Raw genomic sequence first — 15,141 nt, 5'->3', positions numbered from 1 at the left:
AAACCCCGACAACCGATGGGAGTATATCCACCACCACCCGAAATAACGCTGCGTGCAAAGGGTAGGAGTAAAAAAACGAGTGTAAAATGATCACGCCGTGACGAAACAGGCAATGATCCTTTGAAGATAACCTAAAGAGGGAAGTAAAAAAGCAAAATAAAAAGAGCGTGAATGATGGAAGAAGGAGAGGAAGAAAAAGGTCGACCGGGAAAATGGGAACAAATGTATCGGGGAAATGTTCCCATGCTAAAAGGGGGAAAAAAGGAAAGGCTGGCCATGATCCCGAGAGAAAGCAAAAGAGAAAAAAAAAAAGAGATCTTCATGCTTGTGGCCACTACACCAAGCCCAAATGCCAGCGAACCGGTTTCTCAACGCGCGCTCCCTCGTGTCTGATAACAAGCGCATTCCGGGAATTTTGGCGGGTTACCGGCGGCGCATATGGTGGCAATCAAAAAATTCCCTTCCATAGACTGGAATGGTATTGCTTTTCAGCCGTGACATGTAAGCGATACCGGCCACCTGGGCTCGTACGATGTTAGAAGTGTAGCTATTGTTAACTCATGGTCTAGACTAATTCACAAGATTGTCAGTATTAAATAGGTATGACTTTGAAGGTCCATTAGAAAAGGTAAAAATATTCAAAGACTCAAAGATTAATATCGATCCCTTTCGCAAGCCCGTAGATATTTCCAACTTGCTTGGCATGGATCAAAGCCATTCGGCGAGCTAGTCGCGCCACCTGTTCAGCACCTGGGAACAAATCTCCGCCGAATTCTAGATTTCCTTTGGCGTCTGGCCAAGAAAATCATCAGCCCCCTCGGATAGAGATACCATACCATACCGGAACACTTTACCTCAAAGGAAGAGCCATTTCACTCCGCGTCTGTCTTTGTTTGGAACTTGATCTGCACAGAATGCTTGACCAAAATATTGATTTGCGGTGACATTTCTCGAGGTGGCATTTCGAGATGGCCAAATACCTTGCCATCCTACAGCCACTTGCAACTCACTTCCTAAAGGCCTTCACCTCGCGTCTCCACCAGTCGCCAAAGTTTTGAGTCGAAACGTCAATCCCCAGATCCTTGAGTTCCTTTGTGCTTAGGTGACAGTCATACGGTCTTTGGACCGACGCGTTGGGATCATTTCCCTGCGTGTTTGCCTCGATCCCATCGATGCTAAGACCCATAATCTCCCCAAACAACTGGCAAATCTCGTACTTGGTGAGCTTGTCTTCGCTAGAGAACTGAAGCACTGTCGGTAACGACTTTGCGTCTTGAGCCTCAACGTATTTCTCCGCAACGTCTTGTGATAAACAAGCAACCCATTGTCAGTCAGCCTCCCTTTGCTATCTAAAATCCAATCCAGTACACTGCCCCACATTCCCCGACTCCCAGAACGGGGGACAAGGTCCGAGCAAAGGGATGAACAGAAACAAAAATAGGGGACTCCAACATACCAGCGCAGACCCGCCCGACATCCTCCGTGTTGGTAGGATACCTGATGGCCCAGTGGTCCATTTTGATCTTGGTCTCGGCCTCCTGGGCTTTCCAGACCGCATCCATGAGGACGTTTACGGCGCTCTCGTTGGGGGTCTCGGCGTGTCCGTATAGAACCGGTACCCTCATAACCACGCCACGTCCCTTGGCCGCCATCTCTTCGAGGACTGCCTTTTCACCATCGAGCTTGGTCTGGCCGTAAAGGTTCGTGGGACCCGTTGCCGCGTCCGCCGAATACGGCGCCTCACCGGGCCGGCCAGAGAAGACGTAGTCTGTAGAGATGTAGATGAGCACCACATCCCTGGCCGCGCAGAGACGAGCCAGCGAAGCCGTCGCGGCCACGTTGAGTCGTCGCGTGCCTTCAGGGTCCTGGTCCACCTTGTCTGGGAATCTGTTGGCGGCACCTGAGACGGATTACCTTTAGTCACTGACTTGTTTCCATTGCTAATTCTAGTTGATACCTGCACTTACAATGCACAACCACATGAGGCCTTGATGTAATCACACTGCATTAGTATTTTGTACAGCAGACGGATCATTCTTGTAATGATAGAGGCAACATACTTGACCTGATCAAGCACCTTTTCAACTTCGGCCTCATTGGCCAGGTCAGCTTTCAGCGTGGACACGCCATCAGCACGCGAAAAGGCCGTTCCCGTCACGACCCAGCCTTGCTTGAATTGGAAGGCCTTGGCAACCTCACGTCCGAGGAGCCCAGTGGCGCCAGTAACCAGGGCGCGCTTTTCAGTCATATCCGCGGGTTTCTGGTCAGTTTATTGACAAATGTTGGGGTTGACATAAGGATGCTTTCGCTGATCGCATCAAACAGAAGCAACTCATAATGACGATGGATGCTGCGGGGACAGTGAGAAGCACAGTGCCGAAACTGATGGGCTTTCATCACCCAAATCCCTCATGGCCAAGGTCAAGCAAGATGCCATCTCCGTCATATACCAACGCTGTCATTACGCCATGACGCTACCATAAGTCTGCAAATGATATCTAACCATCCCTTATCCCTTCCAGACTTGCTTTTGTTTTGTTTCTTAGGGTCAATAATCATCCATAATCTTTACATCATCCCTTTTGATCTTGGGTTGTCCCCTATAAGCCTTGGGTTGGCATATCTGGAATGATCCGTCTTTGTTCGACACCTGGTTGAACTTGAAATGTAAACCAGAACCATTCTCATCTCAAAATCGCCAGGAAGACATACCCCGCCATCGCCGCCAATCCTGCCTGTATCATTGAATCATCTGCCCCAATGCGGATTATTCTGAAATGCATCCTCGACAAGGCGCGCGACCTCCTGGAAAAGCGACTAATTTGATCCCCGCTGGTCTACCATGCTGACCTCTGTCATTTCAACCGCCGGCTGGTCGCCAGCTCCATCGTTCCGTCCAGGAAAAACTTCTGTGCTGCTGGTATGGATATCTCTGTTGGTGCCTGGGATCGATTCTGTCGAAAAAGATACCAGGGACGGCGGCTGTTGTTGTAAAGGCGTGTTACTCCTCGCTGGAAGTGCAGGCGGTGACCTCATCACCGTGTCCGGTGTCTGCTCGATCAGCTCCTGCTTAAACACCCTATTGTCAAACTTGACAAAAGTTCGCAGTGCCTCTGACAATTGCTTAGGCATCGTTTCCAGGGCCGAATCGTTGGCGTAAACCAGAATCGGTCGTGTACTCTCCATGTAAGCCGCCTTGCGTGCCTCATCAATCGACGATGTCTGTGGGATTCAAATCAGAACCTGCTTCCGTGTCGTCTTTTCCGGACGAAATGAACAACTTACTGCGATCTTGAGTGGATTCTCTCGGTCCTCGGCAACATATGACAACTTCCACCATTGATCTATCGGTGTCGGGTTGCCCTCCATCTCGATAAGGTCGGGCTCCGCACGCTGTGCCAAATACATCGTGTTGGGTGATGTCGCTACTCCGCGGAGGTGATACATATGTACAGGTTCCCAGTTGTCCTCGGGGCAGGGGACACTGAATCTCTGGGTCCAGCGTTTGATCTCGGCATTTGCTTCGCTCCGTATCTTTGCGTATTCTAAAATCATGTGTCAGCCGTGTACATATGATGAACGTGTGCTGCTCCTTACCTTGTTTCTTGTTCTTGATATCTGCAATAACAGCTTCATGGAACTGTCGATCCCGCTGCCACTGCTTGAGCTTTGCCCTCTCTGCATCAGAAAAGGCGAGCTTGTCATCCATCCAGCCCGGGATGAAATGAAAATAGTCCGGAGTGTCGACACACTCAAACCACCTTCGGCGGAGTACCTTGAACTTTAAATCCTTCTCCTTCTCCACCCGGTCTTCAATCACCTTCTCGCTCAGTGCTATTCTGTCCCTCCATGCCAGATCCTTGGAGTTCCACCATTGCGTCTCCAACCTTTCGCGCTCCTCGAGCTCTGCCAGCACCCGCCTCTCTTGTCTTATCCGCAACTGCTGCTCCATCGAGTGACCTTCGACGTTCTCGGCCAAATACCGATCAACGTAGAAAACGGCCGGTATGTCGACAGGTCTCGATGGTGACAGTTCGCCCTCGCCGCTAAAGTTCATGGCCAACACATCGCCAGGTTTGGTGACGGCAGCCGTCCGTAGGGACTCTTCGTTCTCCCCACTGTGAGCATCGATCCATAATAGCTCATCCCATGCGTCGTAAAGACTCTCCATCTTGGCATAGGCGGCACTCGACAGGTTAAGATCGATGATGCCAAAAGTAAATGCCTCGTCGCAAACGTGTTCCTGGATCGGTACTGCAAATCGATACGTCTCGATGCTCCAAAACACGTTCCTGACGACATCGCTAGGAATATTGATAGATTCCTGCATTATTTCAAACAGTTTCAGCTCTACGGCGCTGTTGCTCTGATAAGCCGACTCCCGGACAATGTCTGCTAGCACATCGGCCTGTCCGTAGCTGCGATCCGTTATGTCGAGGAATGCCATCAACCGGTGCAACTCCTCCACCAGACCCGCCGGGGGGCCTTGCGACTGGTATTCATGCCAACCTCCGTCGTCCGGGATAGCCTCCTGTTGGTCCTCCCTTGGGGGAGGCGGGATTGCCTCACCCTTCCACCACTGGTTGTTGATTCCATAGGTTCCCGTCTTGGCCTCAAGCTCGAGAAAAAAGTTGCGCGCTGCCGGTATCTGGTGTAATATTGTCAAAAGAGCGCCAAGTCTGTGCTGCTCGCTCCCCGTTCCCGTCCTGCGACACCTGAGAAACGGGGGAATTCCTTGGTTCCTCTTTCGCTCAGATGGTATAGGATCTGGCTTTTCCTGGGCTACAGGGACCATAGCCCACTGCGACTGCTCATAATTTTCCCGCACGGCCGGCCCGAAGAAAGGTTGGTAGACATCCTGCCCGTTTGCACCCACCACCCCGCTCTCTTGCGGCGGGGCTTCCAAACCGGATGATGCCCTGGACTCTGCCAGGGCACGTTGGTAGTCGGCGTCTTCTTGTGCTCGAGTGGTGGGTGCACCTGTCAACCAGATGATTTAGCTCTGTTCATCTCCAAGCGTCCTCGTAGAACTTTCCCTGAAGGACCTACCTGCGTTTTCCGACGCCCAGTTCATCATCCTGCTCATAGGAGACCTATTGTCTGATCGGGATGGTGGCCGTGACGGCGGGACACTGGGTGGTACGCCATGGAGGACCGCGCCCCCATCGTCGGGACCTTGTATCATGAACGTCGGGGCCATAAAGTTACCATCTTGGTTGTAGGAGCCATTGCGGTCGGCCTGGAAGGGCGCCTCGGAGTAGGAGTATCGGTCGACAAACTGCAATGGGTAAGTTAAGCGTTAGCACTGATTCCCAATACAAGGAACTATTACATTAAAATCAAGTCACCTTTTCCGTGCTCTCAAAATATTCACTAATGACGGCTTGAACATCATTATTCTTGGCCTGGTAGAAGCACAACGAAGGTCAGTTTCCCGGGGCTGTTGCATTCATGAGGACGGCACATCTGCATCGAACTGGGAGCTTTCGACGCACCCTCAAGGCACGGCGCATAAGCTCCGTGTCTGAACTGCCGGTAAAGTCACAGACGGTCTGCAGGTTTTCCTCTTCGGCCATGTTCGCATCGCGGTGTGCACCAAGGCTTGCCAGAGGTGTTCCTGCTCGTGGGTGATCGAGGGTGGCGTTTGGATTTCTGGGATTTGCTGGTAATATCAACAGCTTCGGCTTGGAAATGACAGGGGTGGTCTAATCGATGGCTCTGTCGGAAGTGGGCTTGTCCTTCGGCCAGCCTGCTGACTATGCCTCTTTAGCAGCAGCTTGCTAACATGTACTTGGTACCGAAATGACTTGAAGCTGTAGGTGAAGAATGCGACAGGTTAATGTTTGAGTGATGTTGGACCACGACCGCGCGTCCGCGTCGCATCGATTAGTCGGAAAGGCACAAGATGATCAAGATATTGATGGAGAAGCGGTTGATGTCACTGAGCTGCGTGTGGCAGAAACCGCCGCAGTGGGGCAGTATCACAGGCGCGGCGCAATTAGCACAGTGACATGGGTCTGAGCAGGGGATGGTTTACTGTCCCACACAATGGAGATTGCCGTGATTGCCTTTGGCGTGCCCTGCATGATTCACAACGAAACGTTTGATTCATGTCATCCCAATAACAAAACCAACAGCCTGGCGTTGGACGATATGCTGCTACGAATTGCTAGACATCACCTTGTTGTATCTGACTGATCTTGCAGGCTCAATATATTATTGATCATAGATACGCACGCAACTAGAGGAATAAGCCACTCCATTGCAGAGTTGGGTTCGAGATGTCGAGGTTTCACATCATTAACCAGCTAGGAACGAGTTGAACAGAACACAGACATATGGTGAGCATGGAACGGCAATAATACACGACCTACTTATGTACCTATGTAAGTGCCGGACAAACCATTTACAGCATCCCGTAGCTAGGTAGCTGCCTACTATCCGAGGCGAATATTTACCTATGTAGATTAGGTGACGAACCTTTTTATAGGTAAAGCAGAACTTCCATGGCTTAAGAGATTTTCTACCGCCAAGTTGGTCTTCCGTAATATCTCTGTATCTCTCCTCCAAGCAGGGAATCTCGGCATTGTTAGGCAATTACCCACCTTCTGTAAGGGATGCAAACATACAACTGGATATGTGAACATTTTATATATCTCAGCTGGTGAGCTTACATTAATCTTGGGTTAAAGCTTGAGTTGTTATATGTTATAGTACCTGAGTTGTCTCATTGTTTTTCAGTATGAAGCCAAGTCAGTTTTGCACCTTTTCTGTTTCTTTTCCGCCACAACGTTGCCGATTCCTGACGCCATCGGACCACCCCAGTTACGTGGCGCGGAATCGCAACATGTAGTTGTTCTTGACAATGCAGTCCCGAACAATGGTCAAGCATCAGTCCTGACTTCACATCCCTGCCCACACATGCTGAACCGTAGAAAAGGCCTATACGCAAGACTGGCTACAGTGACTTACAGGCCGAGGATCACGGCACCGACCCCCTTCCACAATCCTAGATCCAGACTGAAGTCAAATCAAGATTTGCATAAAAGCCGCTGCATATGTCTATAGTTGAATATCGCATGGAACAACCAGAACTCCCTTACGAAAGGTCCAGCACCACAATAGCAACGATCTTCCCTGAAACTCCACCGTCGCCATCATCTGCCAGCCAGAACGCCTCCTCGACGCTATGCCACAAACGAGACAAACTGTAGGAAATCAAACGACATCATAGGAACGTAGTAGAAGGCATCGAATAGAGCCCAAACGCCAGAGCAAAAACAAAACAGCCCTTCCATTTATCGACCGGTCATAATCCAGACCTAGTCTTCAAGGATACAGACAGACAGGCCGACGCTTCTTCACAAAACTCCATCGTCGCTGTCTTCAGCCTTCTTCTGCCGCCTCTCAGCCTTCTCCTCCGTATCCATCTTGACATCCTCATCATCCTCGTCCTCATCCTCAAACTCCATATCCCCCTCGTCGTCTGTGTCGCTACCGCCAAAGTCGAACTCACCCTCGTCGCTCGGCTGGAAAAAGTCCTCGTCGTAGTCGGCCTTGGGTGGAGGCTTGGTAACCTCGAGGCTCTCGGGCATGACGAAATCCTCAGGCTTGTCCTTGTGGCTCCGTGCCACCGCCTCGCGTGCCCGCTGCTTGTACCTAGCTCGGTCATCGCGGTATGTGACGGATGCGTCCACGTTGGCTGGTGATCCAATCTCCGGGTCGTCGAGAAGTAGGAGGACAGAGCGCAGCACCGACTCTACGCCCTGCAACGGCGACCAACGCTCAGAAGCCATCTCTCCAGACATCAGGTCCTCTCCCGGTCGATGAAGAATCGATATGCACGTCCGTCCATCTGGATAGACATTTGGGTGGAAAATGCCGGTCGATGTCGCAAACTTGAACTGGGGTGGGGAGTATGGGTAGTCTGTGGGGAAAGCCATGTCGACCTGATACATGTTAGCGACGAGCGGAGCAGCAGCGCCGTCGATACACCACATTTCACATACCTTGAAGTAGCCCTCGTAAAAGTCCGAGTCCGGGTTCGTGACCACCAGACCAAACCTCCAGTGGAAGAGGTTTGCTGCAATCATGTCCGGGTCGTTGAAGTGAACCCACGGCTCCTTCAACAGCGAAGCGAACTCGGATGCAAGACGCTGCTTGGCCCCGGCGGCCCCGGGGGCTGTCGACCGAGACGACGCCATCGCTGGCTACAGCAGACGTCAGGTGAGGGAAGTCGTGTGGTTTACAGGGTACGCCGGTGTAATCTTGGGGATTGTCGGTTCACCGTAGGCTAAGTATGGAGATGGCTCGGTCTTTATCTGAAGTTTGCCTCGCTCGGATGCTTGGGGGAAAATATATGATTACTTGAAAGATCGGCAAACCGGTTCTGAGTTTCTGATGTGGTTTTGAGGCCGACTTGAATCAGGTAAGTCAGGTGCGAGGATTGCTGTCGACGATGCAAGGCAAGAACGTTTCTGTACGTGCAGGGCCGATTAAGGTTCGATTCGAGATGGAGATTCTGCGACCAGATGGAACTAGCCGTGTCCGTGAGCAGAATAAAAAAAAATAATCGTTTTGAATGGTGTGAGGTGAACTGTGAAATTCTATACGATTTCAAAAGATAAACAATGCGTTCTATTAAGATTGTAGGCTATTGAGTCAATGCAGGAGATGAAAGAGAATTGGCTTCAGGGTCGATGCCCAGAGAGGTTCGCAAATGGATCTGAGTTGGGTGGCGGGTCGGTCGGGGCCAACCGGACCATACCAAGCCGTAACTCTGACGTGAGGGGTCTGATCTGGTGCAGTCTAGTCTAGTGCCGGTGTGGAGAGAATCCACTGGAAATGGATGGAGCCAGGGTGCGGGCTGATTCAGGTTATCGTTACCCATTGCGGCAGAGAGAACTTCAGGGGCTGCAACCTCTGCTGCCCATCGTGAGGTCATGAGGTCGAAACCAATGCAACAGTTTCTCGGCCCCGAAGCACAATACCATCGGGCATTAAATCTGCGTCAGAATGGCGAGACTTACATGAGCACAGAAAACGTGCGTGTGAGTTACAGTCCACGATCGAGTGAACATTAGTTGGGACAATTGATTACAATTGATTTTTGAGCAATCCAGAGCCACGCAGAGCGAACCAAGATCTGCAAGGCAATCTAACAATGACATCTAATCTACCTTGGTATTGTCGGCGACAATATCTATCATCAATGGGGCCTATAATTCACCTACCAAATATTACTACCAAAAACATCCACACAAGCCACGGAATTCTTCGTAATAACATACCACTCAAACCCAAATCCATCTGTCTGACTAATCCTCGTCCCCAACTCTGTCCTTGACCTCATCCGCAGCCGGGCTGATCACCCTCTCCGTGGGCCGCTGCCCAGGTGACGCAACTCGCGAACTTGTCGTGGGCACCGGAGGTGAAGTGGGCGCCGATCCTAGCACGATAAACGGTTGAGTCTCGTGGGTCGCCTGCTCATCCGACATTGCTGGCTCCGGTAACGGAGACACGGGAAGGCCAGCAGAAGGAGTACCTGCGCCGCTGTCGGTCATCCTAACCAGATCCGGCGTTCCTGGAACTATCCTAGGATCCAGACCGGGGATATGGATACGCTTCGCCTCATTCTGGTACGCGGCTGGTATGATCTCAATGATTTCGTCCCTCGGAAACTTAAGCGTCGGGATGTCCATTGCGCTGCAGTGCATAAGGTATGCGTACAGGACCCTCAGGACCGACTCGTGCGCAATGATCAGGAGATCGTTCTGCTCGCGCTCCAGCTCCAGAATGATGGGCTCCAGGCGAACCGCCAGATCGTGGTAAGACTAAGTTCAACATGGCGTCAGCCTTGATCAACGCAATTATATTGTTCCGAAGCGTGCCGGAAGTCTTACCTCTGCCCGCGGATATCTGTGGTGGTACGGATCCTGCTCATGCTTGGCGACCTCGTCTGGATACATCATCTTCAATGCGCGTGGCGACATCTTTTCGCAGACTCCAGGGTTGATCTGCCTCATCTGTGAACGCTGGCGAACCTTGTATCCTTTCTCTTCTAGGAATTGGGCCGTCTGTATGGTTCGTAGCCTGGTCGATGTCCAAATCGTCAAGGGCTTTAGGGGCTTATCCCCAGAGCTGTCTCCTTGTTCAGCGAGCTTCTCCGCATGTTCCTGCTCGCGATGTTTGACAAGAGCATCCGTCATCTTTTGAGCATACGAACGGCCCTCTTCCGATAGCGGAGAATCATTTTTGGACGAATCCTCTTCACCAAGGCCCATACCTGCACGGACAAAGAAGGTCGTTCGTGATTTGATGTGCAGGTTCGTCAAGTAGTAGACTATACGATGAGACAGGTAGTTGAAAGAGACGTTGTTGTAAAAGAATTTCCGGCCTGCGTTGATCATGCGGATGTAGTTGAGTTCCTCCTCCTGCATGGGCTCGAAGACGGGTATTTTCATCTCAATGCGTCTCAGATACGACCTGGCCGCTTCATCGGGATCCATTCCAGCGAACTTGGACGTATTAGCAGCTGTCGACATGGTGGAATATGATATCACTTACATCAGGCGAAGATATCTTGACGTTGCGCGCATTCTCCGTTAGGATTGTCTCGTCATCCACATATGACTCCAGGAACAATGTCTGCATTCACGTTAGCGCTTTTCATACTGTTGATCAGGGCAAACTTACTTGCACATCGTGTTTAGCAAACTCCTTTGCCAACGATCTTCGGCCGCTTGAGGTCGGGTTGACGGCGTCGTAGATGGCAACTTGGCCGTTCTCATGGTTCAACCAAGCATAAATGTCCTCACGACATTTTTTCAAAATTTTCTGGCGAAGAATGACCGACTTGGGGCTAGCATTCGGAAAGAAGTAGTCTTCCGGGACGGAACCTCCAGGCCCGACAGTGGCACGACGGTAGTCCCCTAGGTGAAAGATACGTGATTTGACGCCAAGCCTAAAATAATTAGCTTTGATGTAAAAGATGGCGAGGTTAGGTTATTTACCAAGAAAGGTACCGCGCCATGGAGACGCAAATGTGGCTAGAACTCGGTTAGCAATAGTGACAGACAAAAAATATTAGCAGGGCCTAGTCTTACGTCTTTCCACGAGCCGGTAGTCCAACCATTACGATGGCAATACGTCCGGAATGAAACAGCCTTCCGGACATGGTGCTGTAGAGCTGCGCCGGGGCCAGGTTTTCCTGAGTTTCGGACACATCGTGGATGGCGTCTATGAAAGTTGAACTCCTGCGACGATATCTAGGCGCATTGGCCGCGATCTCGGCAGTGCTTTGCTCAATTTCGTCAGCTTCATGAACCTCTAAGTCGCAGTCAGGATTGCTATTATTGATATTGACAATATCTGCCATCTCGGGACGTGATGAGATGGCCGGCATTGTCGCGACAAGTTGGTGTGCTAAGATGATACAATTGCACAAATAATCCTTGCTTGAGTAACCATGCCGCCACCTCCAGCAGAATGGGACGCCGCGCCGGAGATGTAGAGTGAGACTCCGTGTATATTCGGGGCAAGGGTCGCTAACAAGCCGAGATGTTCAGCAAATATGTTGCAAATACTTACAGGAGTGTATCCATGGTGTGCGATCAAAAGCCTCACAGGTTATGGTAGATGCGAGGAACCTTGGCAGCGGGGGTCATGGGCATATAACACGGTAGTACTTGAAACCCGACTACTTGCGCTCTGCCAAGACTGCCTTTGCTATATAGAGGTAGGGTTTGGCGTCAAAAGTTGCTGGGCAGGTACTTTATCGTCGAGTCGACCAGAGATGACGGTCGATGAAGATGTAAATAATGACCCAGACAGACGTAAAATTGTTGGGATCATTCACTCGAATTAACGTCGATGAAGGATGCAGACCGCTAGTCGATACCTGGTGAGGGTGCTAAGCTTGCCGGCCTGGAGCTGACGAGCTATGTAGGTACGAATAGATCCCAAGGTTGAAAGGTGCCGGCAACCAGGGGCAAGGCAGCTAGTACTTGTATCAATACCCCGGTCTAGGCGATGATCTGGCAGACAACTGTGCTCGTGATCACTTGCAGTGCAGTGAAAGGCAAGTGTGTCTGAACAAGAGTTGTCGTTGTCGTCCTTGCTACTTCCTTGGTGCTGTATCGAAAGCCTCTTATTCTTATCTGGCCAACCCCACACAACTGCGAGACTACCGTAAATGTTACCTTGACCTTTGGCGTTCGACGACACTTTTTCCCCAAGTTTGACCCTGAGTAATGAAAAAGAAAGAGTATCCGAGTAACTTCAGGGTATAAATTAGAACAGATTATACCATCAAGTACTTCAACTGACAGCCGTGCAGCCTTGGAACCGGGAAAGTCAAGAAATTCCAGCAGCGCTAAACAGAAGCTTCTTTGGGTGTGACCTGTGATCTCATGGTGGGACTAGACAGGTACCTAAGGTACCAAATATTGCACGCCCGGTGTGTGGTAGCTTAGCTTCCGACTCCGACTTTGTCTGAAGATACTTGAAGAATCAGAGCAGCCGATTGGCTGAACCGCGCGACCCGCCCAAGTTTTTCCGCCCCTGCACGATTGATGCTTTCACCAGCGTCAGCACCTGGTTGACAAGGATGGGGCTACCAGGGTCATGGTAAATGAAATTTTTTGAACGTCTAGCTATTTGCATGCTTCATCTCCAGCTTCGACTCCATTCACGACACTTCAACTTATCACCATTAACAGTCTCGAACTCGCCATATCGATCGCGATTTCAGACGCCTGCGCTTGGATTGATTGGCGTAGATTCTCAGTCGCCATCCTCCAGCGACCTTCATAGTGCTCCTGCACAAACATCATATCACAGTCAAAATGGCCTCGGCAACATTAGACCTCATGCGGAACAACCCGCTGACTGCCAGTGTCGCTGATGTCTACTCTTCATTCCACGAGCGACGCGCAAAGCTAGGACTGACGAACCCGGGCACGGTCGAGAACTTGGCAAAGGAGGTGCAGCGCGATGTCTTCACAAACAACTATGCCTTCAGTGGCCTGCGAGGAGATTTTACAAGGGCTTTCAACTTGAACCCTCTTTTCCAAGTGTCACATAACTTTGCTGTTGGCGAGCGCATGCCCCCGTATACTTTTGCTGCCATGTATGGCTCTAGCAAGGTATGTTTTAGTTGAGTGCGCGTCTTACCACGCGACCGTATGCTGATCCCATCTCCTCCAGGTCTTTATGCAGGGCAGCGTCGACAACGACATGCAGGTCAACGCGCGCTTCAACTGGCGGTGGTCGGATGCCCTCGTTAGCAAGACGCAATTTTCGCTCGGCACCGGAAACCAGGATATGGCCCACCTCGAAAGCGAGTACACCGGCAGCGACTTCACCACCTCGATCAAGGCTCTGAACCCTTCATTCTTCGAGGGTGGACTCACCGGAATCTTCATGGGTAGCTACATGCAGTCGGTTACCAAGAAGCTTGCTCTCGGCATGGAGGGTGTCTGGCAGCGCGCCGCTCTCTCACAGCCCCCAGACACGGTCATGTCCTACGTTGCCAAGTACAAATCTGACGACTGGATCGCCACGGGTCAGCTGGCCGGAGCTGGTGCTCTCAGCACGACCTTTTGGAGGAGAATTTCCGAGAAGGTGCAAGCCGGCATTGAGATGACTCTGTCTCTGGCTCCTGGGGACCCTGCCGGCGGCATGATGATGGGTGGCCCTTCGATCCAGGCCGATGGTGTTACTACTGCCGCCGTAAAGTATGACTTCCGCATGTCGACCCTTCGCATGCAGGTTGACACCAAGGGCAAGATGACCTGCCTTGCCGAGAAGCGTATTGCACCAGCAATCATGATGACCATCGCTGCCGAGGTCGACCACCCTACCGTAAGTAGTGGCTCGGATCAACGGATATGAAATGACATGCTAACATCTACACAGGGCGCTGCAAAGCTTGGACTGGGCGTCTCGCTCGAGTCTGGTGGCGAGGAGCTCCAGGAGCGCCAAGAGGCTTTGGGAGCTGCCGCACCGTCACCCAACATTCCTTTCTAGTTGATCCATGTTGCCGATAACGACACGACCTAGGATCACCGGAGCCTCTGTACAACCAAGAGATTGTAGTCCGGCCGCTCTTCGACTCCACTCGTCAGCCGAAGTCAAACGTCACCAACCTCACCGTAATTTAATGATCTCGCTATTTGGGATATGCTACCGCAGCCACAAAGCGTCTCGATCTTTCATATTCTTGTCTTTTTATCACCTCTGTACCTCTGTTGTCTTATTATTATCGGATGTCTCGAGGCGCGGTTGCTGGGAACAGCGAAACAAAATCGGCGGTATTTGTCATCTGCATATCTTCTTCACGACCGATAGACATGTTCTTTTTTCTTTCCTTGGACAAGAGTCCAACCGCAGTCACTGGGTAACACTCATATGCGAGCCGAGTTACCTCCTCTTGATCGGGCTCCTGCAGGGTCCGATTTTGAGTGCATGTATTATAAAAATTACGGCCATTGGCAAATCGGACAAAGCTGAAGATGGTTTGCATCGTGAGGCTGAAAGATTTTGATAATGGTCCATGAACAGACTGTTATTTGAGGCCACCAAAGCCCGATGGAGGCTGACATGTAAATATTGGCAGGTCGATTCATTTGTAAAAAAAAGCAATCTCCGACTATAAACATCCTAGACCTTGCATGGTTGTGGCTCATTCCGGTTTAGAGGGCTAGCCACTATGTCACCAATCTATGAAACATGTCACTTGGGCAAACGTCGGCTTGGTATATCAAATCCACTTTCAGTCGATAATCTGCGGTGAAGATGATCAAGAGTACAGATGGTGAGTCCGTGTGCATAGTTCCAAGTTAGCCGCGGTGGTCCGTCCAATATGTATACGAAACCCAATCAAGGGAAAATCATACTTGAAGTAGTACTAAGGACACGATTTGAGACTTCGGATGAGGCGCGATCGCCTTCATCCTGGCATAGTACATGCATCACGAAAGATTCTCATGCTGTTAGTTTGGCCTAGACTAGATCTTTAGAGAGTAAAAAGCTCTACTGTGGCTTTGCGATTACGACTTGCAAGTATCGGATAGGTTGGCGTAGACCCGCAAGCCAAAAGAGATGCATTGGAAGCCAAACCTTGCTGCAATGTTATTGATA

General features: G+C 50.9%; 5 protein-coding genes across 5 annotated transcripts; 1 reads left to right on the top strand and 4 right to left on the bottom strand.

Moving 5' to 3' along the window:
- Positions 1-558: 558 nt before the first annotated feature.
- PgNI_02792 (uncharacterized protein) lies at positions 559-2,293 on the bottom strand. Its single transcript, XM_031122849.1, has 4 exons — positions 2,061-2,293; positions 1,968-1,987; positions 1,457-1,900; positions 559-1,302 (listed from the first exon to the last, which is right to left on the bottom strand). The coding sequence occupies exons 1-4, from the start codon at positions 2,246-2,248 to the stop codon at positions 1,007-1,009; spliced, it is 948 nt and encodes a 315-aa protein (XP_030985188.1). The 5' UTR covers positions 2,249-2,293; the 3' UTR covers positions 559-1,006.
- A 146-nt stretch (positions 2,294-2,439) lies between these two features.
- On the bottom strand, positions 2,440-5,920 carry PgNI_02791 (uncharacterized protein). Its single transcript, XM_031122848.1, has 6 exons — positions 5,496-5,920; positions 5,349-5,405; positions 5,050-5,278; positions 3,598-4,980; positions 3,286-3,545; positions 2,440-3,222 (listed from the first exon to the last, which is right to left on the bottom strand). The coding sequence occupies exons 1-6, from the start codon at positions 5,574-5,576 to the stop codon at positions 2,818-2,820; spliced, it is 2,415 nt and encodes an 804-aa protein (XP_030985185.1). The 5' UTR covers positions 5,577-5,920; the 3' UTR covers positions 2,440-2,817.
- Positions 5,921-7,049: 1,129 nt separating this feature from the next.
- PgNI_02790 (uncharacterized protein) lies at positions 7,050-8,680 on the bottom strand. The gene is made up of 2 exons (XM_031122847.1): positions 8,010-8,680; positions 7,050-7,949 (listed from the first exon to the last, which is right to left on the bottom strand). Exons 1-2 carry the CDS (start codon positions 8,202-8,204, stop codon positions 7,362-7,364), a joined length of 783 nt encoding a protein of 260 aa, XP_030985186.1. The 5' UTR covers positions 8,205-8,680; the 3' UTR covers positions 7,050-7,361.
- Positions 8,681-9,176: 496 nt separating this feature from the next.
- Positions 9,177-11,498, bottom strand: PgNI_02789 (uncharacterized protein). The gene is made up of 5 exons (XM_031122846.1): positions 11,106-11,498; positions 10,696-10,963; positions 10,567-10,647; positions 9,903-10,517; positions 9,177-9,833 (listed from the first exon to the last, which is right to left on the bottom strand). The coding sequence occupies exons 1-5, from the start codon at positions 11,402-11,404 to the stop codon at positions 9,318-9,320; spliced, it is 1,779 nt and encodes a 592-aa protein (XP_030983921.1). The 5' UTR covers positions 11,405-11,498; the 3' UTR covers positions 9,177-9,317.
- A 1,167-nt stretch (positions 11,499-12,665) lies between these two features.
- PgNI_02788 (uncharacterized protein) lies at positions 12,666-14,651 on the top strand. The gene is made up of 3 exons (XM_031122845.1): positions 12,666-13,145; positions 13,207-13,863; positions 13,918-14,651. Exons 1-3 carry the CDS (start codon positions 12,846-12,848, stop codon positions 14,026-14,028), a joined length of 1,068 nt encoding a protein of 355 aa, XP_030983920.1. The 5' UTR covers positions 12,666-12,845; the 3' UTR covers positions 14,029-14,651.
- Positions 14,652-15,141: the final 490 nt, after the last annotated feature.

This window comes from Pyricularia grisea (genome assembly GCF_004355905.1).
Source record: "Pyricularia grisea strain NI907 chromosome Unknown Pyricularia_grisea_NI907_Scaffold_2, whole genome shotgun sequence".
Taxonomy (NCBI): Eukaryota; Fungi; Ascomycota; class Sordariomycetes; order Magnaporthales; family Pyriculariaceae; genus Pyricularia; species Pyricularia grisea.
The sequence above is the reverse complement of the archived record's forward strand: the minus strand, read 5'-3'. Positions and strand labels throughout refer to the sequence as shown.

What these genes read in the sequence shown, in the direction of transcription:
- PgNI_02792 (XM_031122849.1), bottom strand. Translation starts at nt 2,248, where the DNA reads ATGACTGAAAAGCGCGCCCTGGTTACTGGCGCCACTGGGCTCCTCGGA. An exon ending in AAGGTGCTTGATCAGGTCAA is followed by an intron (nt 1,988 to 2,060) that starts GTATGTTGCCTC and finishes GATTACATCAAG; the next exon opens with GCCTCATGTGGTTGTGCATT. An exon ending in GCCTCATGTGGTTGTGCATT is followed by an intron (nt 1,901 to 1,967) that starts GTAAGTGCAGGT and finishes AATCCGTCTCAG; the next exon opens with GTGCCGCCAACAGATTCCCA.
- PgNI_02791 (XM_031122848.1), bottom strand. Translation starts at nt 5,576, where the DNA reads ATGGCCGAAGAGGAAAACCTGCAGACCGTCTGTGACTTTACCGGCAGT. An exon ending in TTATGCGCCGTGCCTTGAGG is followed by an intron (nt 5,406 to 5,495) that starts GTGCGTCGAAAG and finishes TGCTTCTACCAG; the next exon opens with GCCAAGAATAATGATGTTCA. An exon ending in AGAATCCACTCAAGATCGCA is followed by an intron (nt 3,223 to 3,285) that starts GTAAGTTGTTCA and finishes TGAATCCCACAG; the next exon opens with ACATCGTCGATTGATGAGGC.
- PgNI_02790 (XM_031122847.1), bottom strand. Translation starts at nt 8,204, where the DNA reads ATGGCGTCGTCTCGGTCGACAGCCCCCGGGGCCGCCGGGGCCAAGCAG. An exon ending in TTTACGAGGGCTACTTCAAG is followed by an intron (nt 7,950 to 8,009) that starts GTATGTGAAATG and finishes AACATGTATCAG; the next exon opens with GTCGACATGGCTTTCCCCAC.
- PgNI_02789 (XM_031122846.1), bottom strand. Translation starts at nt 11,404, where the DNA reads ATGCCGGCCATCTCATCACGTCCCGAGATGGCAGATATTGTCAATATC. An exon ending in TTGCTAAACACGATGTGCAA is followed by an intron (nt 10,648 to 10,695) that starts GTAAGTTTGCCC and finishes ACGTGAATGCAG; the next exon opens with ACATTGTTCCTGGAGTCATA. An exon ending in TCAAGATATCTTCGCCTGAT is followed by an intron (nt 10,518 to 10,566) that starts GTAAGTGATATC and finishes AATACGTCCAAG; the next exon opens with TTCGCTGGAATGGATCCCGA.
- PgNI_02788 (XM_031122845.1), top strand. Translation starts at nt 12,846, where the DNA reads ATGGCCTCGGCAACATTAGACCTCATGCGGAACAACCCGCTGACTGCC. An exon ending in CCATGTATGGCTCTAGCAAG is followed by an intron (nt 13,146 to 13,206) that starts GTATGTTTTAGT and finishes CATCTCCTCCAG; the next exon opens with GTCTTTATGCAGGGCAGCGT. An exon ending in CCGAGGTCGACCACCCTACC is followed by an intron (nt 13,864 to 13,917) that starts GTAAGTAGTGGC and finishes ACATCTACACAG; the next exon opens with GGCGCTGCAAAGCTTGGACT.